The 25,102-nt window shown below is 41.0% G+C and overlaps 1 protein-coding gene across 1 annotated transcript in view; it reads left to right on the top strand.

Moving 5' to 3' along the window:
* Positions 1–25,102, top strand: part of EPG5 (ectopic P-granules 5 autophagy tethering factor) — a 404,912-nt gene that overhangs the window by 170,172 nt on the left and 209,638 nt on the right. The window contains 2 exon segments of the mRNA XM_053701063.1: positions 13,596–13,718; positions 13,814–13,980. Of these exon segments, the coding sequence (XP_053557038.1) occupies positions 13,596–13,718; positions 13,814–13,980 (290 nt within the window).

The raw sequence follows: 25,102 nt of genomic DNA, 5'->3' as shown, positions 1-25,102 counted from the left end.
TGCGGAATCTGTTGGCGCTCTACAAATACCCGATAATAATAATAATAATAATAATAATAATAATAATGACATTTTAAGGGATCTACATACAAAGACATTTACACTTAGATTCTTGGAGGAGCAGCTAACCAGTTTAGATAAAATATTCAAATATGTTCAGTAAATAATTAGCAGTGGACTAGCTTAAACACATGTTGTACATACATATCAGCTTTTACTGCCGTCATGCAGCCTTCATACAGTAATATCTTGGATAGGGTTAACAATAATACAGACGTACTAATAGGTAAGATCATGCAAAACATGTTGGTTGTAACATAGTGCTATAGCCCTAGACCCAAGACTCAACTTATCCCATGTCTAAGTCTCTTATGTATAGGAGAGTAATAATGATGCAGGTCATGTACGTAGGGCTCGCTTATGCTATTACAGACTGTCAGATGGAGAAGGGCATCCTCGAGAATGAAAAACAGATCCTTTGCTGAAGTCAATGAATATTGTCCCCAGCGGTAGCCCAAGCTGTGTTGGGGTGGGCATATCTGAAAGGACTGGGTAATCGGATGTCCCGGGGCCCAGAGTAGTATCAAACTAACCCACTCCTATTCGCCAGCTCTGGATTCCAATCCGAACAGCCGGGAGAGCGGGAGCGACCAGGGGAAGCCTGTCGGCATGCAATACAAATGGGTCGAGAAGGTAAGTCCCCGGATCAAGCCAGATGATCTCCCCTCTGGTTAGGGACCGGGCAGCATTAGCATTGGGGGAGAAGTGTTGCAGCGGCAACAGATCGAGCTGAGCTTGCAGGTATTCCCTAGTTACCCTCTCCGTTCTCGAACTCCCTCCGTCACACCAAGCATCAGTCGCAGCTCTCCTGATGAGGGCCAAGGGGAGCAGGGAAGGCTCACAGGTATCCGACTGCGCACAAACCACTCCCTGGGGCCTGGAAAACTTCCTCTCTGGATCATTGTAGCTGGAGTCATTCTCACAGGTAGGACCCTCACCGATAATGGGAGTCACAGGAGGCCCAGCTTCCCTCGAGTCTGGGTGTCTGCTAGTCAGTATTAGCCGATCCAGTCTGGAAAGCAGATTGCGGTGATGTTCCTCAAAAAGGGCCAAAACAGCCGTGCGAGTGACCTCCATGTTTACACCACCTCGTGGATAGGCCTCACCTTATGGGATCGGCAAAGAGCTGGGAGAGCGCTCCTTAAACTTGCTCTGTCTTGTGCAGTAGCGTCTCAGGTAGGGGTACAGCACATCTCCAGAATTTGTGGGCTCCAAGGGCAAAAATAACCCCACAAAATATAAGTTGAAGACAGGAGCTATTATCATGTGCGGCTAGTCTCTTCGGCGGTTAGCTCCGCCCCCAAGAGTTCCCTTCTTGGGAACAATAATAGATTCCTTAGAAATGAGGATTTTTCTGACAGATGTCAGAAAGTCAAAACTTCTAAGCACTTGTCAAGTTCTTCACTCTGTTCCACGTCCTTCCATAGCTCAGTGCATGGAAGTAGTAGGGTTGATGGTTTCAGCAATGGACATAGTTCCTTTTGCACAAATTCATCTAAGACCATTACAACTGTGCATGCTCAAACAGTGGAATGGGGACTATACAGACTTGTCTCCAGTGATTCAAGTAGATCAGAAGACCAGAGAGTCACTCCGTTGGTGGCTGACCCTGGACCATCTATCCCAGGGAATGAGCTTCCGCAGACCAGAGTGGGTCATTGTCACGACCGACGCCAGTCTAGTGGGCTGGGGCGCGGTCTGGGAATCCCTGAAAGCTCAGGGACTATGGTCTCGGGAAGAGTCTCTTCTCCCGATAAACATTCTGGAACTAAGAGCGATCTTCAATGCTCTCAGGGCTTGGCCTCAGCTTGCAAAGGCCAGATTCATAAGATTCCAATCAGACAACATGACGACTGTTGCGTATATCAATCATCAGGGGGGAACAAGGAGTTCCCTAGCGATGAAAGAAGTGACCAAAACAATACAATGGGCGGAGGATCACTCCTGCCATCTATCTGCGATCCACATCCCAGGTGTGGAAAACTGGGAAGCGGATTATCTGAGTCGTCAGACTTTCCATCCGGGGGAGTGGGAACTCCACCCGGAGATCTTTGCCCAGTTGACTCAATTATGGGGCATTCCAGACATGGATCTGATGGCGTCTCGTCAGAACTTCAAGGTTCCTTGCTACGGGTCCAGATCCAGGGATCCCAAGGCGACTCTAGTGGATGCACTAGTAGCACCTTGGACCTTCAACCTAGCTTATGTGTTTCCACCGTTTCCTCTCATTCCCAGGCTGGTAGCCAGGATCAAACAGGAGAGGGCCTCGGTGATCTTGATAGCTCCTGCGTGGCCACGCAGGACTTGGTATGCAGACCTGGTGAATATGTCATCGGTTCCACCATGGAAGCTACCTTTGAGACAGGACCTTCTTGTTCAGGGTCCATTCGAACATCCAAATCTGGTCTCCCTCCAGCTGACGGCTTGGAGATTGAACGCTTGATTCTATCAAAGCGTGGGTTTTCAGATTCTGTGATAGATACTCTGGTTCAGGCCAGAAAACCGGTAACTAGAAAGATTTACCATAAAATATGGAAAAGATATATCTGTTGGTGTGAATCCAAGGGATTCCCATGGAATAAGATAAAAATTCCTAAGATTCTTTCCTTTCTGCAAGAAGGTTTGGATAAAGGATTATCTGCAAGTTCTCTAAAGGGACAGATTTCTGCTTTATCTGTCTTACTACACAAACGACTGGCAGCTGTGCCAGATGTTCAAGCATTTGTTCAGGCTCTGGTTAGGATCAAGCCTGTTTACAGACCTTTGACTCCTCCCTGGAGTCTAAATCTAGTTCTTTCAGTTCTTCAAGGGGTTCCGTTTGTACCTCTACATTCCATAGATATTAAGTTATTATCTTGGAAAGTTTTGTTTTTGGTTGCTATTTCTTCTGCTAGAAGAGTTTCAGAGTTATCTGCTCTGCAGTGTACTCCGCCCTATCTGGTGTTCCATTCAGATAAGGTTGTTTTGCGTACTAAGCCTGGTTTTCTTCCAAAGGTTGTTTCCAACAAGAATATTAACCAGGAGATAGTTGTACCTTCTTTGTGTCCGAAACCAGTTTCAAAGAAGGAACGTTTGCTACACAATTTAGATGTAGTCCGTGCTCTAAAATTCTACTTAGAAGCTACAAAAGAATTCAGACAAACATCTTCTCTGTTTGTCGTCTATTCTGGTAAAAGGAGAGGTCAAAAAGCAACTTCTACCTCTCTTTCCTTTTGGCTTAAAAGCATCATCCGATTGGCTTATGAGACTGCCGGACGGCAGCCTCCTGAAAGAATCACAGCTCACTCCACTAGGGCTGTGGCTTCCACATGGGCCTTCAAGAACGAGGCTTCTGTTGATCAGATATGTAAGGCAGCGACTTGGTCTTCACTGCACACTTTTGCCAAATTTTACAAATTTGATACTTTTGCTTCTTCGGAGGCTATTTTTGGGAGAAAGGTTTTGCAAGCCGTGGTGCCTTCCGTTTAGGTAACCTGATTTGCTCCCTCCCTTCATCCGTGTCCTAAAGCTTTGGTATTGGTTCCCACAAGTAAGGATGACGCCGTGGACCAGACACACCAATGTTGGAGAAAACAGAATTTATGCTTACCTGATAAATTACTTTCTCCAACGGTGTGTCCGGTCCACGGCCCGCCCTGTTTTTTTTAATCAGGTCTGATGAATTATTTTCTCTAACTACAGTCACCACGGTACCATATGGTTTCTCCTATATTTTTCCTCCTGTCCGTCGGTCGAATGACTGGGGTGGGCGGAGCCTAGGAGGGACTATATGGCCAGCTTTGCCTGGACTCTTTGCCATTTCCTGTTGGGGAAGAGATATTCCCACAAGTAAGGATGACGCCGTGGACCGGACACACCGTTGGAGAAAGTAATTTATCAGGTAAGCAAAAATTCAGTTTTTTTAACTGTAAACTAAAGTCACCACTGCACCCTATGGTTTCTCCTTTCTCTTGCTTGTCTGCGGTCGAATGACTGGATATGGCAGTTAGGGGAGGAGCTATATAGCAGCTCTGCTGTGGGTGATCCTCTTGCAACTTCCTGTTCGGAAGGAGAATATCCCCACAAGTATTGGATGATCCGTGGACTGGATACACCACAAGAGAAATAAATTTATCAGGTAAGCATAAATTATGTTTTTCCACATGTCCATGTGAGGGAGAGGACCTCTCAAACCTAGTGAGCTGCCTGGCAGATTTATGAGGTAAGTGATGACTTTATGTTTTCTGGGACTAGTAAAGAGAAAAGGACTTTTTATTCATTAGGGAAAAAATATGGCATTTTATTATTTTCCTGGAATGATACAGTAATCCTAATGTGCTTAAGGGGATTATATACGGCAGCATTTGCAGGCACTGGGGACTTGAGGAGATAGACTCAATGTTGGTGATACTCTGTTAGTTATTTATTACAGAGCTTTACATAAAATGTTGACTGACACGTTAATTTTGACACGCCCACGATGGGCGGGGCTTTGTGGTGGTAGAATTATCTGTTGCACACATATTTTCTCTCAATTACGGTATATGAATGAGAGAAATCTGGCTACTTGCCGTTTTTAGTTAAAATGGATAAAAGATAGTTTAACATTATTTACAACAGCTCTGTTTTGGTTCCGGTTTTCATATACATTATCTCAGCAGAGATAAGCTGAGGTGTAGAAGCTGTTTGAAGTGTGTTGAATCTTTATTTTGCAGTAAAAAATAAAGCAATTACTTTTTGTCAGTTCAAAAATAAATCAGTTAAGTTTTTTTTTTTGCAGTTCATCAAAAGTAAAGCAGTTACTGTTATATGTTTTTATTTTATTTCTGTTAAGAGGGATCAAGACTCTATTATAGATTACAGATATCCTTTTTGTTTAAATGATTATAATAGTCCACCAGTCCTTTTTCTGTTCATGTGTTGAGAGAGCACAACATTTTAGCTTTTTGAGCCAATATTGTTTAGGAGTTTTTTTGACAATGTTCAAAATATGCCGCAGTTTTTCTTCTCAGGTGTCCCAATTTTTTTTATTAATAATACAGTGCCATGCTTTTCCTCCCAATTCCCTTGCTACAGGGAAAGCGCAAAAGGAAATGTAAAAAATCAGTGTGTATTGTCACGACTGTGTCTATTCCGAACTTTCCCTCTCACATGTTTGAAGAAGAGGCTATTTTGGTATCACCTGAGGGTAAGATCTCAGATTCAGACAGTGTAATTCCTTCCTCTGATGCTTAAGTTGTATCCTTAAGATTTAAGCTAGAGCACCTCCGTTTACTACTTAAGGAGGTTTTAGCTACCCTGGACGACTCCGATACTACTGTCGTAGTCCATCCTAAACAAGTATTTTGACGTGCCCTCCATGGTGGAAGTATTTCCTTACCAGATAGGACTACAGAGATTATTGCTAAGGAAGGGGAAGATACTTTTTTTCTCCATCCCCTATATTTAAAAGATGTTTCCTATAGCAGACTCTATCAAGGAGTCTTGGCAGACGGTACCCAAGGTGGAAGGGGCAATTTCCACGCTAGCCAAGAAAGCTACTATTCCCATAGAGGATAGTTGTTCCTTTAAGGATCCTATGGATTTACAATGGCTTCCTACGATTTGTATTGCTACTGTCACTAGTGCGACAGCATACTGGTTTGATGCGTTGTCTGATTCTATTCGGACAGACACTCCCCTCGAAGAAATCCAGGATAGGATAAAGGCCTTTAAGTTGGCCAACTCCTTTATAACAGATGATTCCCTTAAGGTTATTAAGCTGGGAGCTAAGATTTCAGGCTTTGCCATATTGGCTCGCAGAGCTTTATGGTTAAAATCTTGGTCTACGGATTTGTCATCTAAGCCTAAACATTTGGCGTTTCTTACAAGGGAAGGACCTTGTTTGGGCCTGGTTTGACAGAGATAATTTCTGATATTACAGGAGATAAGGGACATTTCCTCCCTCAGGATAAGAGAAATAAACAAAAAGAACGTCAGAATAATTTCCGTTCCTTTCGGAATTTCAAGGGAAATCCTTCCACTCCCTCCTCCAAGCAGGAGCAGTCCAAGTCTTCCTGGAGACCCAATAAGTCTTGGAACTAGGGAAAGCAAACCAAGAAGACAACATGAAGGGCCTGCCCCCGATCCGCGACCGGATCTTGTGGGGGCAGGTTTTCCTTCTTCAATCAGTCTTGGGTTCGAGATGTTCAAGATCCCTGGGCAGTGGACATTGTGTCCCAGGGATACAAACTATATAGTTCAAGACCTTTCCTCCCAGGGGCAGGTTTCTGCTTTCAAGATTATCTGTAGACCAGACAAAAAGAGTGGCGTTCTTACACTGTGTACGGGAGCTCTCCTACCTGGGAGTGATTGTTCCTGTTCCAATGCAGGAACAAGGTCTGGGATTCTATTCCAATCTGTTTGTGGTTCCCAAGAAGGAGGGAACCTTCAGACCAATTTTAGATCTCAAAAATCTAAACAAGTTTCTCAGAGTGCCGTCCTTCAAGATGGAAACTCTTCGTTCCATTCTTCCTCTGGTCCAAGAGGGTCAATTTATGACCACAGTGAATTTAAAGGACGCATACCTGCATGTTCCCATCCACAGGGACCTTCACAAGTTTTTAAGGTTTGCATTTCTAGACAAACACTTCCAGTTCGTGGCTCTTCCTTTCGGTCTTGCCACAGCTCCCAGAATTTTCTCAAAGGTTCTGGGATCCCTGCTGACGGTGCTCTGATAGTGGGGCATTGCAGTGGCACCTTATCTGGACGATATTCTAGTTCAGACGCCTTTCAACAAGCAAGATCACACGCGGAAATGTTATCTTTCCTGCGGCCTCACGGATGGATTTCAACTACAAGGGTAGTTTTCTTGAGAACCCTAATAGACTCCTCATCAATTACATTTTTTCTGACAGAAGTCAGGAAATCAAAGATTTTCGATTCTTGCCTAGAGCACTTCAGTCCTCTCCTCGGCCATCAGTGGCTCAGTGCATGGAGGTAATTGGGCTGATGGTAGCGGCAATGGACATCGCCCGTTTCCACCTCAGACTTCTGCAGTTAATGATGCTCAGGCAGTGGAACGGAGATCATGCGGATCTGTCTCCGCGATTACAGTTGGAGCAGGAGACAAGGGATATCTACTCTGGTGGTTGTCTCAGGATCATCCCTCCCAGGGAACCTACTTTTGCAGATCTTCCTGGGTGATTGTGACAACAGATACCAGCCTTCTGGGATGAGGAGCAGTTTGGGGCTCTCTAAAGGCTCAGGGAACATGGATTCGGTCGGAGTCTGTTCTACCCATAAACATTCTGGAATTGAGAGCAATCTTTAATGCTCTCCTGGCCTGTCCTCAGCTTCGGCCCAGTTCATCAGGTTCCAGTCGCATAATATAACCTCAGTGGCTTACATTACCCGTCAGGGAGGAACTCGTAGTTCCTTGGCCATGACAGAGGTAGCAAAGATCATTCAGTGGGCGGAGACCCACAATTGCTGTCTGTTGGCGATCCACATTCCAGGAGTGGACATCTGGGAGGTGGACTTCCTAAGCAGGCAGACCTTTCACCCGGGGGAGTGGGAACTCCATCCGGAACTGTTTTCCAATCTGATTCTCAAATGGGGTCAGTCGGAATTGGATCTCATGGCTTCTTGGCAGAATGCCAAGCTTCCGTGGTACGGGTCGAGGTCAAGGAACCCTCAGGCTGTACTGATATACGCTCTGACGGTACCTTGGAATTTCAGTCTCACATACCTATTTCCTCTGTTTGCTCTTCTACCTCGAGTCATTGCTCAAATCAAGCAGGAGAGGGCGTTGGTGAGCCTCCTTACACTGGCGTGGCCTCGCAGGATTTGTTATGCAGACCTGGTGGACATGTCATCTCTTCCACCTTGGAGACTTCCTTTGAGGAAGGACCTTCTACTTCAAGGACCCTTCTTTCATCCAAATCTAGTTTCTCTGAAGCTGACTGCTTCAAGATTGAACGCTTAATTTTATCCAAGCGTGGATTTTCGGAATCGGTCATTGAGACCATGATTCGGGCTCGTAAATTTGTGACTAGGAAGATTTACAATAAGATATGACGTAAATATCTATACTGGTGTGAATCCAAGGGCTACTCTTTGAATAGAGTTTGGATTCCTAGAATTCTGTCCTTTTTCCAAGAAGGTTTGGAGAAGGGATTATCGGCAAGTTCCCTAAAGGGTCTAATATCTGCCTTGACTATTTTGTTATATAAACGTCTGGTGGACTTCCCAGACGTACAATCGTTTTGTCAGGCCCTAGTCAGGATCAGGCCTGTATTCAAACCAGTTACTCCCTCCTTGGAGTCTTAATTTAGTTCTTAAAGTTCTTTAAGGGGCTCTGTTTGAGCTGATGCATTCCTTAGATATTAAGTTGTTATCTTGGAAAGTTTTGTTTCTTGTCGCTATTTCATCTGCTCGTAGAGTTTCAGAGCTCTCGGTATTACAGTATGAGTCCCCTTACCTTATTATTTTATTCGGATAGGGTGGTTTTACGTACTAAATTAGGGTTTCGTTGTTTCAGACCGAAACATTAATCAGGAGATTGTTGTTCCTACCATGTGTCCTAATCCTCCTTCTCAGGAAGAATGGCTTCTACACAATCTGGACGTAGTACGTGCACTAAAATTCTATTTACAGGCGACTAAGGATTTTCTTCAGTCTTCTGTTTAACGTAAGGGACAGAAAGCTACGGCTACTTCTCTTTCTTTGTGACTGAAGAGTATCATTTGCTTTGCCTATGAAACAGGTGGACTGCAGTCTCCCGAGGGAGTAACGGCTCTTTTTATGAGGGTTGTTTCCTCTTCCTGGGCATTCAAAATTAAGCCTTTATGGAACAGTTTTGCAAGGCTGCAACTTGGTCCTCTCTTCACTCTTTTTCAAACTTCTATAAATTTGACTTTTTAGCCTTGGCTGAGGTCGATTTTGAGAGTAAAGGTTCTTCAAGCAGCGGTGCCTTCCGTTTAGGTTTCCTGTCTTGTCCCTCCCTTATCATCTGTGTACTCTAGCTTGGGTATTGATTCCCAACAGTAATTAATGATGATCCGTGGACTCATCGTGTCATTAGAAAGAAAACAAAATGTATGCTTACCTGATAAATGTATTTATTTCTTGACATGATGAGTTCACGGCCCGCCCTGTTATTTAGACAGGTTGTTAGTATTTTATAAACTTCAGACACCTGCACCTTGTTGCTTCCTTTCTCTCCTTTACTTTGGTCGAATGACTGGGGTGGGATAGAAAGGAGGTGATATTTAACAGTACTTTGCCGCCTCCTGCTGGGCAGGAGTTATATTCCCAACAGTAATTAATGATGATCCGTGCACTCATCGTGTCAAGAAAGAAATAAATTTATCAGGTAAGCATAAATTTTGGTTTTTTTGCGTTCCACTTGTAATCTGGCCCACAGATTAATCCTTTAAGTGTAAATGATGAGAGATCTGCACAATGCCTTTTCGAGAATCACACAGTACGTTTTTGTAAAGATGATCATGTTCCCCTCCGATACTTAAGGGTGGTTATGAGGCAACCTAGCATGTCAGTATTCACAGAAGATTCCAGGGATGCCAGTGATAATCCCACACCCCAAAAACCCCCACAGAAACCTGGAATTGTTGGCCTGTCACAAAGGGAGTTGGATGGGGGGTAGGTATAAAAACCCTCATTATCAGTTCCCTTAAAGGCATTTCAGACAAAAACTTCCCCAGAGCTTTTTTATTATTTTTGCCATCACTACATTTAAACAGAAATAGAGCCTTTATTTTACATTTACCTATCAAAATTATATATATATTTTTTAGTAGACAAATAAAAGGATTAATCTAGGCCCATTTTGCCACCATTTCACTGCCAAACGAGATCAAATAAAAAAAAAAATCGTTGACTTTTTCACAATTTTAGGTTTTTCACTGAAATTATTTACAAACAGCTTGTGCAATCATGACACAAATGGTTGTAAATGCTTCTCTAGGATCCCCCTTTGTTCAGAAATAGCAGACATATATGCTTTGGCATTGCTTTTTGGTAATTAAAAGGCTGCTAAATGCCGCAGCACACCACACTTGTATTATGCCCAGCAGTGAAGGGGTTTAAATAGGTAGCTTGTAGGGTTAATTTTAGCTTTAGTGTATTGATTATCCTCCCACCTGACACATCCCACCCCCTGATCCCTTTCGAATCCCTCTCAAACAGCTCTCTTCCCTCCCCCACCCCACAATAGTCACCCCCATCTTAAGTATTGGCAGAAAGTCTTTTTTTTAAAATATATTTCTCCAACATAGGTGTGTCCGGTCCACGGCGTCATCCTTACTTGTGGGATATTCTCTTCCCCAACAGGAAATGGCAAAGAGCCCAGCAAAGCTGGTCACATGATCCCTCCTAGGCTCCGCCTTCCCCAGTCATTCTCTTTGCCGTTGCACAGGCAACATCTCCACGGAGATGGCTTAGAGTTTTTTGGTGTTTAAATGTAGTTCGTGCTCTAAAATTCTATTTAGAGGCTACAAAGGATTTCAGACAAACATCTTCCTTGTTTGTTGTTTATTCTGGTAAAAGGAGAGGTCAAAAAGCAACTTCTACCTCTCTCTCTTTTTGGCTTAAAAGCATCATCAGATTGGCTTATGAGACTGCCGGACGGCAGCCTCCTGAAAGAATCACAGCTCATTCCACTAGGGCCGTGGCTTCCACATGGGCCTTCAAGAACGAGGCTTCTGTTGATCAGATATGTAAGGCAGCGACTTGGTCTTCACTGCACACTTTTACCAAATTTTACAAATTTGATACTTTTGCTTCTTCTGAGGCTATTTTTGGGAGAAAGGTTTTGCAAGCCGTGGTGCCTTCCATCTAGGTGACCTGATTTGCTCCCTCCCATCATCCGTGTCCTAAAGCTTTGGTATTGGTTCCCACAAGTAAGGATGACGCCGTGGACCGGACACACCTATGTTGGAGAAAACAGAATTTATGTTTACCTGATAAATTACTTTCTCCAACGGTGTGTCCGGTCCACGGCCCGCCCTGGTTTTTTAATCAGGTCTGATGATTTATTTTCTCTAACTACAGTCACCACGGTATCATATGATTTCTCCTATGCAAATATTCCTCCTTTACGTCGGTCGAATGACTGGGGAAGGCGGAGCCTAGGAGGGATCATGTGACCAGCTTTGCTGGGCTCTTTGCCATTTCCTGTTGGGGAAGAGAATATCCCACAAGTAAGGATGACGCCGTGGACCGGACACACCGTTGGAGAAAGTAATTTATCAGGTAAACATAAATTCTGTTTTTCTGCCGTGTAGGATCCCCCCTTACCCTCCAACCTTCCTGATCCCGGCCTCCCCCAAACAGCTCTCTAACCCTCCCTCCTCTAACTAGATCCGCAATCTTAGGTGCTGCAAACTCATATTGTGTTAGCTGCCCCCACCTCATTTGCACTTAATGGGTGAAATCATCTGGGAAGTGTTATACTTCCAGTTACACATGATAAAGAAATAGTTCCTGCATTCAAAAAACTAGACTTTTTACTCAAGAAGAAAAAGTGTAGAAAAATGGAGCTGGATTGAAATATATAATATAGTTTAATGACTTTACAAATATTCTAGGTATTGACACAGTTTGTTGTTATACATAAAAAATAAAATAATATGTATACAAAATAATAAAGTGCTAACAATTAAAAACTAGATAAGTGTATGAAAATTGTTGAAAAAAATAATAAATTCTTTGTAAAAGTCTCCAAAAAATGTTTGAAGTCCACAAGTCGACTCTTCTTCTAGCGGATTGGGCTTGGGGATAACTTCTATAAATAAAACAAAGAAGAGCGCCTCATGGGGCAGACAAAAACTTTCTATTTGAAGAGGTACTCACCAAAGGGGCGCACTATATGTAAGTGCCTGTATTGCCTGTATTTTTCATCTACACTTGATTCAATGTGTATTTATTGGGCTTGTTTTATAAGTTTTATCCATTTATCTATGTGTGCGTAATGAGAACTAAATTAGTTATTTCATCTGAAATCAAGTCATTCTCATACAAGACAACCTCTCAAGGCATTGATTGTTGTACTTAAAATACGTATTTGTTTTTTACTTGAGACCGTATTATCAACATTGATAATTTTGCTTACATAGAACTACTTGCATCTCATTTGCAACATAGAAGATTGTTGTCTGTTTATCTGCAGAGATAATACTATAATAGATTTAAGAATTGCATTTATTCTTAACTGTTTCCAGCCAATGAGGAAGGGCCCTTAATCTTGATCACAAGATCACCCAATATAAAGCTGCTTAATTTCTTGTACACAGATACAAATGAAAGGGACAATAAAGTCATTTTTGGGTTTATGCATCAGAAATTATTCACAGTATTTTAAATGATCTACACACAAAATAAATGTTTTTAAAAACATTTTAAAAAGTTATTTTGATAGAAGAATGTGCATTGTTTTGTAGGCCACACCCCTTTGGCCAGTTAGGAACAGATTTAAGCAAGTTCTTACACATAACAACCAATCACTGCACGTCAGCCTCTTTTGGGGGAGTGGAAACACTAAGGGGTCAATTACAATCTTAGAAAAACTTATGTAATTATTATAAGCAGAAAAATACCATGCCTCTGTCCTGGAAGATAAGAATGCTCAAACAGTCACTGGGTAGTATGTTGCAGGGAAACATACAAATGGATTCCAGCCTTCAAGGTTAAAGAGGGTCCATAGGAAAAGTGCTACAAATGTTTCGGTCCTGCTATAGGCCTTAGTCATGTATAGTTAATTACACACAGGTTTGTGTCTTTTATATTTTCATACATTATACAAAAATCACACAAAAATCACATCCTGTACATCTTGTGGCCAAAAATTAGTACTACAACTGCACATTTTCTCCTATATCTCTTTTAAACAGGATGTATAGCACAAGTAAAATAAACCTCTATGTACAAAAAAATAAAAAATGCATAAAACCCATATTGTACATATGGGTTTTATATATATTTTGAATTTGTTTGTACATATAGGTTTATTTTACTTGTTTTGCTGGTGAGACTTGGCAGTTTATGCCTCAGTGCCACATGCATGCTGGTTTTCATTCTTTTGGGATTTTTAGTATGTTGCAGGGTCAGTTATGTGAATCCTGCATTATACACCAAAGAATTTCTGGGGTATGGAAAAAACACTATTTTTATAAGTGACTTACATGTAAAAGGGGCAGAATAAATAAAAGGATTTACTTTATCTGTAATTTGAAATGGCTTATGAAAAACATTGTCCCTCAGGGAGTTGCTTGAATTGCTTTTGGAAAGTGCTATCCTATATATATATATATATATATATATATATATATATATATATATATATATATATATATATATATTATGGGCTCTAGCCTATTTAGCTTATTGTAGACTGTGCTAGTTATGGGGTTTTGTGTACATTTAGTAACTTGTGTGCATTTTCTGCATTTAATTTGACATACAGTATTCTGCATAGAGTATTTTAGTGTGTTGCTCTCTTTTTTTGTCTCCTTTACATTTACCGCTCTGCCTTTGCTTCTTTACGATTATGTCCTCAGATTTGGTTTTCTTGGACAGTTCTTAATACTGAGTCTTTGTTTGAAGAAGATTCTCAGCTGCGCAGAGTTGTGGAATGGGAGCTGATCAGCAATCCTTCCATATCACCGGATCAGGCTCTAAAGGTATATTCATTGCAGGTCTTACCGTATCACGGTGATAGATAATCGTAGTCATGAAGAACAAAGAGTTATAACTTTGCTGGCCATTTCCTTTGCAGAAAGCTCAGCAGCAATTGAAACTTCCCATTGTGCCTTCAATTCAGAGGTTAATGATCTATCGTTGGGCTCACCAAGCAATGGCGACTCCCGCAGATCACCCCCTTTTGCCTCTGTTTTGGCAGAAGTTTTTCCTACTTTACCTTAACCGCCCAGGACCACAGTATGGGTAAGCTCAGATGTTTCATAGATGGGTGAGAAAGTGATTTTCATTTTGGTTCAGAAAGAAGGAAACATTGTTAAATGTACACTATATACATTTATGCTCCTCCCTCTAATTATGGGTGCTGCCATTTTGGAACTTAGGTTAGACTGTAGGTATCTGCAGGAGAGTTGCTGCACATAGATTTCAACATGGCGGCACCTGTTACTAGAATAACCTCAATACTATGCTCATACTATAAAATGTATTTAGTCTTTAGTGCCCCTTTAACAATGCAATTATAGTATTGTGAAGTTGGGGGCAAAGAAAATACTTTGTACTTTGTGGAGTAGTAATACGAATTTCTAATTTGATTTACATTCTGTTATTTATTAGTTTCCGAAAATATTCATATTGAGTGTATAAATCTATAACACATTAATGGGGCATTCTAATTTCCTTCCATATGGCAGGGAGAGTCTACAACTTCATTCCTTATTGTTGGGAAAATACTACACCTGGCCACCAGGAGGAGGCTAAGACACCCCAGCCAAAGACTTAAATATCCCTCCCACTTCCCCTATCCCCCAGTCATTCTTTGCCTTTCGTCACTATAGGAGGTGGCAGAGAAGTGTCAGAAGATTTGGATGGTCTTGTAATGGGTATGTTCCCTTCGAGAAAGGACTGGAGTTTTAAGTAATCATGTTAACCTCTCAGTGAGAGTATTGATGAAAGTTAGTCTGGAGATGCAGGGAAAGTTTTTCTGCGAACCCATCCAGACTGTCGCTAACAGCTCCTGAGCAATCAGTGTTGACGAGTTTCACTGCTTGCTGCTACACACTCAAGTCCATGTCAGAAGCGCTGCTGCAAGACTGTCACACTTGAGAGGCTGTGCCTGTTCCACAGCATGGATCCTGGAGGGTAAGACCGTTTTTTATATATACAAATTTAAAACGCTATACAGGGTCACATTGTGGCTCCTTTATACCTCGATAGGATCAAGGGGATTTATATCTGCTTAATGTGAGTTTTTTTAGGCTCATAGTCTGTGTGTTTTCTTTCTTTCATGTAATTGGCAAGAGTCCAAGAGCTAGTGACATATGGGATATACAATCCTACCAGGAGGGACAAAGTTTCCCAAACCTCAAAATGCCTATAAATACACCCCTCACCACACCCACAATTCAGTTTTACAAACTTTACCTCCTATGGAGGTGGTAAAGTAAGTTTGTGCTTGAGAAGGGAGTATCGCCTATTGATGTTATGGTTTTCCTCGCGGGACATCTTTTCAAAGGTTCTTTGTTATCGGTCGTAGGGATTTATCTCCTACCTTCCTTTTCAGATCGACGATATACTCTAATATACCATTACCTCTGCTGATACTTTTTCATTTCTAGTTTGGCTATCTGCTATATGTGGATGGGTGTCTTTTCTTATTTAAGACACACTCGGCTATGGTTTGGCGCTTTATGTTTTACTATAAAGTTTTAAATAAATGTATTTTACTTATATTTGCCATGAGTCAGGTCTAGGTATATTTCCTTTTGCAGACTGTCAGTTTCAGTTTGGGAAGCATGTTTAGGAAGTTATTTATCTTACCTGGGGTATAGTCCTTTTTTTTAAAATTGACTGTTTTTTCTTTTCGCTGGCAAAATTAGTCTTGCGAGGGCGCAATATGCTGTTATTTATTGCGTCATTCTTGGCGCGAGAATTTTTTTGGCACAAAGGAACGTCTTTGGTGACGCAAGGTCGTCATTTCCGGCGTCTTAGTTGACACCAGGTTTTCCTTGCATGAGGTTGCGTCTATTATGACGCGAGTTGCATCATTTCCGGATGTTGTTGGCGCCAAAAAAAATTTCAACTTCCTTTTGCGTCGTACGTCATACTTGACGCCACAAAATTTAGTTTATTTTTTACCTCACTTTCTATATGCCAATGCCTTCTATATGTTCAGAGGGCTATGCTGTTTGCATTTTTTCCCATTCCTGAAACTGCCATATAAGGAAATTGTAAATTTTGCTTTACTGTTATTTTTTCTTTTACATTTTGCAAGATGTCTCAATCTGATACTGTCTCAGAAGACTCTGTTGGAACCATGCTGCCTGATCACAGTTCTACCAAAGCTAAGTGTATCTGTTTTAAGTTAGCTAAGATTATATCTTCAGCTGTAGTATGTAACTTGCCATCAGTACTAGTACAGTTTTTGTTGTTCCTTCAACATCTAATGTATGTGATATCCCTGTTGATATGAAAAATTATATTGCTGATGCAATACAGAAGACTGTGAGGCCTACTTATCAAGCCGTCAACTGTGCTTCATTCGACGGCACCAATATGCTCGCCTGACATCGTCTAACATCGCGGGCACGGACCTGAATACGCTCTCCATATTTAACAAAAAAGTTGTCAAAAAGCCGCGCGCCAAGTACGGGGCGATGAGCAGCGGACTATTGTTAACTAACAGTCATCGATCTCGTTGCTATTCGGCTTTTTCACAGCTTTATTTGTATACTGTCACTAAACACCGCCACTATACTAAACTGTTTAACCCCTATCCCGCTGCTCCCGGAGCCCACCGCAACTCTAATAAAGTTATTAACCCCTATTCCACCGCTCCCGGAGCCCCCCCGAAACAAAATAAATGTATTAACCCTAAACCCCTGGCCTCCCACATCACTACCACTTACTAAACCTATTAACCCCTAAACCGCCTGCCCCCTACATCACCATAAACTAAATTAACCTATTAACCCCTAAACCTAACAACCTGCTAACTTTATATTAAATATTAACTCATCCCTATCTTATAATAAATTTAAACTTACCTTTAGAATTAAATTAAACTATATTAAACTATTAATTACCTACCCTAAATATTTTACTAAAATTACCTTAAACTATATTAAACTATAAATCTACCCTAACTGTTATACTAAAATTACATTAAACTGCAAATTAAATTAACTATATTATATATTTAAACACCTAACCCTACTTAAATAATTTAAATCTATACTAAAAAATTACTAAGCTGCAAAAAATAACAAACACTAAGTTATAAAAATAACAAACACTAAGTTGCACACAATAAAAAAGAAATTATCAAAGATTTAAACTAATTACACCTAATCTAAGAGCCCTATGAAAATAAAAAAGCCCCCCCCCCCCCCAAAAAAAAAACCTAGCCTACAATAAACTAAAAATAGCCCTTAAAAGGGCCTTTTGCAGGGCATTGCCCCAAAGAAATCAGCTCTCTTACCTATAAATAAAAAATACAAATACCCCCCCAACAGTAAAACCCACCACCCACACAACCAACTCCCCCAAATAAAACCCTAACTAAAAAAACCTAAGCTCCCCATTGCCCTGAAAAGGGCATTTGGATGGGCATTGCCCTTAAAAGGGCATTTAGCTCTATTGCAGCCCAAACCCCTAATCTAAAAATAAAACCCACCCAATAAACCCTTAAAAAATCCTAACACTAACCCCTGAAGATCCACTTACAGTTTTGAAGATCCGACATCCATCCTCCAAGAAGCCGGCAGAAGTCTTCATCCAAGCCCGCAGAAGTCTTCACCCAGACGGCATCTTCTATCTTCATCCATCCGGCGGCTCCATCTTCAAGACATCCGATGGGGAGCATCCTCTTCGTTCAACGTCTTCTTCCCGAATGAATGTTTCTTTAAATGACTTCTTCCAAAATGGCGTCCCTTAGATTCCGATTGGCTGACAGAATTCTATCAGCCAATCGGAATTAAGGTTGAAAAAATCCTATTGGCTGTTGCAATCAGCCAATAGGATTGAGCTCACATTCTATTGACTGATTGGAATAGCCAATAATAAGCGAGCTCTGGGTGAAGACTTCTGCGGGCTTGGATGAAGACTTCTGCCGGCTTCTTGGAGGATGGATGTCGGATCTTCAAAACTGTAAGTGGATCTTCAGGGGTTAGTGTTAGGATTTTTTAAGGTTTATTGGGTGGGTTTTATTTTTAGATTAAGGGTTTGGGCTGCAATAGAGCTAAATGCCCTTTTAAGGGCAATGCCCTTTTCAGGGTAATGGGGAGCTTAGGTTTTTTAGATTAGGTTTTTATTTGGGGGGTTAATTGTGTGGGTGGTGGGTTTTACTGTTGGGGGGGTATTTGTATTTTTTATTTACAGGTAAAAGAGCTGATTTCTTTGGGGCAACTTAGTAATTTTTTAGTGTAGATTTAAATTATTTGAGTAGGGTTAGGTGTTTAAATATATAATATAGTTAATTTAATTTTTAGTTTAATGTAATTTTAGTATAACAGGGTAGATTAATTATTAGTTTAATATAGTTTTAGTATAACAGTTAGGGTAGATTAATTATTAGTTTAATATAGTTTAATGTAATTTTAGTATAATATTTAGGATAGGTTAATTAATAGTTTAATATAATATAGTTTAATTTAATTCTAAAGGTAAGTTTAAATTTATTATAAGATAGGGATGAGTTAATATTTAATATAAAGTTAGCAGGTTGTTAGGTTTAGGGGTTAATAGTTTAATTTAGTTAATGGCGATGTGGGGGGCTGGCGGTTTAGGGGTTAATAGGTTTAGTAAGTGGTAGTGATGTGGGAGGTCAGGGGTATAGGGGTTATTACATTTTAGTTGCGGTGGGCTCTGGGAGCGACGGGTTAGCGGTTAATAACTTTATGTAGGTGGCGACGCTGTCGGGGAGGCAGATTAGGGGTTAATAAGTGTAATGTAGGTGGTGGCAGTGTCAGGGCGGCAGATTAGGGGTTAATAAGTATAATGTAGGTGGTGGCGGTGTAGTGGGCAGCAGATTAGGGGTGCTTAGACTCGGGGTACATGTTAGGGTGTTAGGTGTAAACATAACTTTTATTCTACCATAGGAATCAATGGGATATCGGGCAGCAGCGAACATGAGCTTTCGCTGCTTTCAGACTCCCATTGATTCCTATGGCATCTGCCTCCTCCAGGGCGGCGGATTGAAAACCAGGTACGCTGGGCTGAAATAGTGGCGAGCGTACCTGTTAGATATTTGTTAACTAGCAAAAGTAGCCAGATAGTGCCGAATTTGCATTCGGAACATCTGTAGTGATGTAAGCATCGATCTGTGTCGGACTGAGACCGGTGGATCGTATGTTACGTCACAGATTTCAACTTTTGCCGGTCTGTAGGCTTTGATAACTAAGGGGAATCAAGCTCTCCACAATTACGCTGCGGAATTCCAGCGTATTTGTGGTTGACGGCTTGATAAATAGGCCTCAGTGTCTGCTATTCCGCCTTCTAATAAACGTAAAAGATCTTTTAAAACTTCTCATAAATTTGATGAAAATTTCTAATGACCGACAAACTGAAATATCCTCCTCTGATGAGGATCTCTCTGATTCAGAAGATTCTACCTCAGACACTGACAAATCTACTTATCTTTCAAGATTGAGTATATTCGTTCCTTATTGAAAGAAGTGTTGGTTACTTTGGATATTGAGGAGTCTAGTCCTCTTGAGATCAAAACTAGTAAACGTTTAAATTCTGTTTATAAACCTCCTGTGGTTACTCCTGAGGTTTTCTGATGCTATTTCTGATGCAATTGCTAAGGATTGGATTAAGCCTGGTACTTCTTTCATTCCTTCTTCTAGGTTTAAAAAGTTGTACCCTTTACCAGCGGCTGGATTAGAGTTTTGGGAAAAAGTCCCCAAAGTTGATGGGGCTATTTCTACTCTTGCCAAACGTACTACTATTCCTATCTAAGACAGTACTTCTTTTAAAGATCCTTTAGATAGGAAACTTGAATCTTATCTAAGGAAAGCTTATTTATTTTCTGGCTATCTTCTCAGACCTGCCATTGCTATGGCTGATGTTGCGGCTGCATCAACCTTTTGGTTGGATAGCTTAGCACAACAGGAAACAGATCCTGATTTGTCTAGCATTGTTCGTTTGCTTCAACATGTTAATTATTTTATATGTGATGCTATTTTCAATATCATCAAAATTGATGTTAGATCTATGTCTTTAGCTATTTTAGCTAGAAGAGCTTTATGGCTCAAATCTTGGAATGCTGACATGGTATCTAAGTCTAGATTACTATCTCTTTCTTTCCAAGGAAACAATATTTTTGGTTCTCTGTGGGATTCAATTATTTCAACTATCACTGGAGGGAAGAGAGTTTTTTTTGTCTAAGGGTAAAACTAAAGCTTCTAATCGTTTTCGTTCTTTTCGACAGAACAAGGAACAGAAAACCAATCCTTCCCCTAAAGACTCTGGTTCCAATTAGAAACCTTCTTCAAGTTGGAATAAATCCAAGCCTTTTAAGAAACCAAAGCCAGCCCCCAAGTCTGCATGAAGGTGCGGCCCTCAATCCAGTTCAGCTGGTGGGGGGCAGATTGAAATTATTCCAAGACATTTGGGCAGATTCTGTTCAAAATCAGTGGATTCAGAGTATTGTCTCTCAAGGGTATCGAATAGGATTCAGAGTAAGACTTACTGTGAGAAGATTCTTTCTCTCTCACGTTCCAGCAAATCCGGTGAATGCTCAGGCTTTTCTGAAGTGTGTTTCAGATCTAGAGAGCTTTCAGGGGTAATAATACCAGTTTCATTTCAGGAACAGGGTCTGGGGTTTAATTCAAATATATTCATTGTCCCAAAAAAAGAACATTCATTCAGGCCAGTTCTGGATCTGAAGTTTTTGAATCGTTTTGTAAGAGTCCCAACTTTCAAGATGGTGACTATAAGAACTATTTTGCCTTTTGTTCAGTAAGTTCATTATATGTCCACGTTAGACTTACAGGATGCATATCTTCACATTCCGATTCATCCAGACCACTATCGGTTTCTGAGATTCTCTTTTCTAGACAAGCATTACCAATTTGTCGCTCTTCCATTTGGCCTAGCAACAGCTCCAAGATCTTTTCGAAGGTTCTCAGTGCCCTTCTATCTGTAATCAGAGGACAGGGTATTGTGGTGTTTCCTTATTTGGACAATATCTTGGTTCTAGCTCAGTCTTTACATTTAGCCGAATCTCACACAAATCAACTAGTGTTGTTTCTTCAAAGACATGGTTGGAGGATCAATTTACCAAAGAGTTTCTTGATTCCTCAGACAAGGGTCACCTTTTTAGGTTTCCAGTTAGATTCAGTGTCCATGACTTTGTCCTTAACAGACAAATGAAATTGGTTTCAGCTTGTCGAAACCTTCAGTCTCAATCATTCTCTTCAGTGGCTATGTGTATGGAAGTTTTAGGTCTCATGACTGCAGCATCGGACGCGATCCCCTTTGCTCGTTTTCACATGAGACCTCTACAGCTTTGTATGCTGAATTAATGGTGCAGGGATTATCCTCGGATATTACAATTGATATACTTTAATCCCAACATTCAACTCTCTCTGACTTGGTGGTTAGACCATCATTGTTTAATTCAGGGGGCCTCTTTTGTTCTTCCTACCTGAACTGTGATCACAACAGATGCAAGTCTTTCAGGTTGGGGAGCTGTCTGGGGATCTCTGACAACACAAGGGGTTTGGAAACTTCCAGAAGCGAGGTTACCAATCAATATTTTAGAACTCTGTGCCATTTTCAGGGCTCTTCAGGTTTGGCCTCTGTTAAAGAGAGAACAATTCATTTGTTTTCAGACCGACAATATCACAACTGTGGCATATGTCCATCATCAGGGTGGAACAGAAAGTTCAATACTCCACAGCACCAAGGGATTAAGCAATTTTCTTTTATTGTCTCACAACATCACAGACAGAATGAATATGCATAATATATATTCTGTCTGTGATGTTGTAAGACAATAAAAGAAAATTGCTTAATCCCTTGGTGCTTTGGAGTATTGAACTTTCTGTTGTATCTCATGGGTTGGAGGTCGCCAGCCTGACCACTTTGCACCAAGACCCAGTTAAGGGAATTGCCCGTTGCCGGTCTCCATGTGTTTTGCTGAATCATCAGGGTGGGACTCGCAGTCCCCTAGCTATGAAAGAAGTATCTTGGATACTTTCTTGGGCAGAATCCAGCTCTTGTCTAATTTCTGCGGTGCATATCCCAGGTGTAGACAATTGGGAAGCGAATAATCTCAGCCGTCAGTCCTTACATACGTGGGAGTGGTCTCTCCATCCAGATGTATTTTTTCAAATTTCCCAGGTACCTGTCCAGGTCCAGATATTCTCAGGCGGAGATGGTGGATGCTTTAGCAGTTCCTTGGTTTTACCAACCTGCTTATATCTTTCCGCCTCTAGTTTTTCTTCCAAAAGTGATCTCCAAGATCATTATGGAACAATTGTACGTGTTTCTGATAGCACCAGCGTGGCCTCACAGGTTTTGGTATGCAGATCTTGTTCAAATGTCTAGTTGCCATGCTTGGCCACTTCCTCTAAGATCAGAACTTCTGTCTCAAGGGCCATTTTTCCATCAGGATCTCAAATCGTTAAATTTGAAGGTATGGAAATTGAACGCTTAGTGCTTAGTCATGAGGTTTCTCCGACGCAGTGATTAATATTATGCTACAAGCTCTTAAATCTGTTTCAAGAAAGATTTATTATCAAGTTTGGAAGACCTATATTTCCTGGTGTTCTTCTCATAAATTCTCCTGGCATTCTTTTAGAATTCCTAGAATTTTACAATTTCTTCAGGATGGTTTGGATAAAGGTTTGTCTGCAAGTACTTTGAAGGGACAAATCTCTGCTCTTTCTGTTTTATTTCATAGAAATATTGCTAAGCTTCCTGATATTCACTGTTTTGTTCAGGCTTTGGTTTGTATCAAGCTTGTTATTAAATTAATCTCTCCTCCTTGGAGTCTTAATTTGGTTTTGAAGACTTTGCAGGCTACTCCTTTTGAGCCTATGTATTCTTTGGATATTAAACTACTTTCTTGGAAAGTGTTGTTTCTTTTGGCTATCTCTTCAGCTAGAAGAATTTCCGAATTCTCTGCTCTCTCTTGTGAGTCTCCTTTTCTGATTTTCCATCAGGATAAGGCTTTCTTGCAGACTGCTTTTAAATTTCTTCCTAAGGTTGTGAATTCTAACAACATAAGTAGGGAAATTGTTGTTCCTTCCTTACGTCCTAATCCCAAGAATGCTCTTGAAAGATCTTTGCATTCTTTGGATATTGTAAGAGCTTTGAAATATTATGTTGAAGCTACTAAAGATTTCAGGAAGACTTCTAGTCTATTTGTTGTCTTCTCTGGTTCTAGGAAAGGTCAGAAAGCTTCTGCCTTTTCTCCATCATTGGTGTGTCCGGTCCACGGCGTCATCCTTACTTGTGGGAATATCTCTTCCCCAACAGGAAATGGCAAAGAGTCCCAGCAAAGCTGGCCATATAGTCCCTCCTAGGCTCCGCCCACCCCAGTCATTCTCTTTGCCGTTGCACAGGCAACATCTCCACGGAGATGGTTAAGAGTTTTTTGGTGTTTAAATGTAGTTTTTTATTCTTCTATCAAGTGTTTGTTATTTTAAAATAGTGCTGGTATGTACTATTTACTCTGAAACAGAAAAGGATGAAGATTTCTGTTTGTGTGAGGAAGATGATTTTAGCAGACAGTAACTAAAATCGATTGCTGTTTCCACATAGGTCTGTTGAGATGAAGTAACTTCAGTTGGGGGAAACAGTTAGCAGACTTTTCTGCTTAAGATATGACTAGCCATATTTCTAACAAGACCATGTAATGCTGGAAGGCTGTCATTTCCCCTCATGGGGACCGGTAAGCCATTTTCTTAGTCAAGCAAACAGAATAAAGGGCTTAATATGGGCTATAAAACTGGTAGACACTTTTATGGGCTAAATCGATTGCTTTATTTGGGCATTTTATACATGTTTATGTGATAATTCACATTTATAAACTTGGGGAACGTTTTTTAACGGCAGGCACTATGTTAGACACCTTTTCCAGTCAGGGAGGGCCTTCCCAGTTGTAGGCTGAGCCTCATTTTCGCGCCATTACTGCGCAGTTGTTTTTTGAGAGCAAGACATGCAGATGCATGTGTGAGGATCTGAAAGTAGCTGGAAAAGTTTCTAGAAGGCGTCACTTGGTATCGTATTCCCCTGTGGGCTTGGTTAGGTCACAGCAAAGGCTATAGCTGGGACTGTATAGGGGTTAAATTTGTAAACGGCTCCGGTTCCGTTATTTTAAGGGTTAAAGCTCTGAAAATTGGTGTGCAATACTCTTAATGCTTTAAGACACTGTGGTGAAATTTTGGTAATTTTTGAACAATTCCTTCATACTTTTTCACATATTCAGTAATAAAGTGTTTTCTGTTTAAAATTTAAAGAGACAGTAACGGTTTTGTTTTAAAACGTTTCTTGTGCTTTATTGACAAGTTTAAGCCTGTTTAACATGTCTGTGCCTTCAGATAAGCTATGTTCTATATGTATGAAAGCCAATGTGTCTCCCCATTTAAATTTGTGTGATAATTGTGCCATAGCGTCCAAACAAAGTAAGGACAGTACTGACACAGATAATGAAATTGCCCAAGATGATTCCTCAGATGAGGGGAGTAAACATGATACTACATCATCTCCTACTGTGTCTACACCAGTTTTGCCCACGCAGGAGGCCCCTAGTACATCTAGCGCGCCAATGCTTATTACCATGCAACAATTGACGGCTGTAATGGATAACTCCATAGCAAATATTTTATCCAAAATGCCTACATATCAGAGAAAGCGCGATTGCTCTGTTTTAAACACTGAAGAGCAGGAGGGCGCTGATGATAATTGTTCTGTCATACCCTCACACCAATCTGAAGGGGCCATGAGGGAGGTTTTGTCAGATGGGGAAATTTCAGATTCAGGAAAAAATTCTCAACAAGCTGAACCTGATGTTGTGACATTTAAATTTAAATTAGAACATCTCCGCGCACTGCTTAAGGAGGTGTTATCTACTCTGGATGATTGTGACAACTTGGTCATTCCAGAGAAATTATGCAAGATGGACAAGTTCCTAGAGGTTCCGGTGCACCCCGACGCTTTTCCTATACCCTAGCGGGTGGCGGACATAGTGAATAAGGAGTGGGAAAAGCCCGGCATACCTTTTGTCCCCCCCCCTATATTTAAGAAATTATTTCCTATGGTCGACCCCAGAAAGGACTTATGGCAGACAGTCCCTAAGGTCGAGGGGGCAGTTTCTACTCTAAACAAGTGCACTACTATTCCTATCGAGGATAGTTGT

This window comes from Bombina bombina, chromosome 2, assembly GCF_027579735.1.
Source record: "Bombina bombina isolate aBomBom1 chromosome 2, aBomBom1.pri, whole genome shotgun sequence".
NCBI lineage: Eukaryota > Metazoa > Chordata > Amphibia > Anura > Bombinatoridae > Bombina > Bombina bombina.
This window is presented reverse-complemented; position numbering and strand designations above follow the sequence as displayed.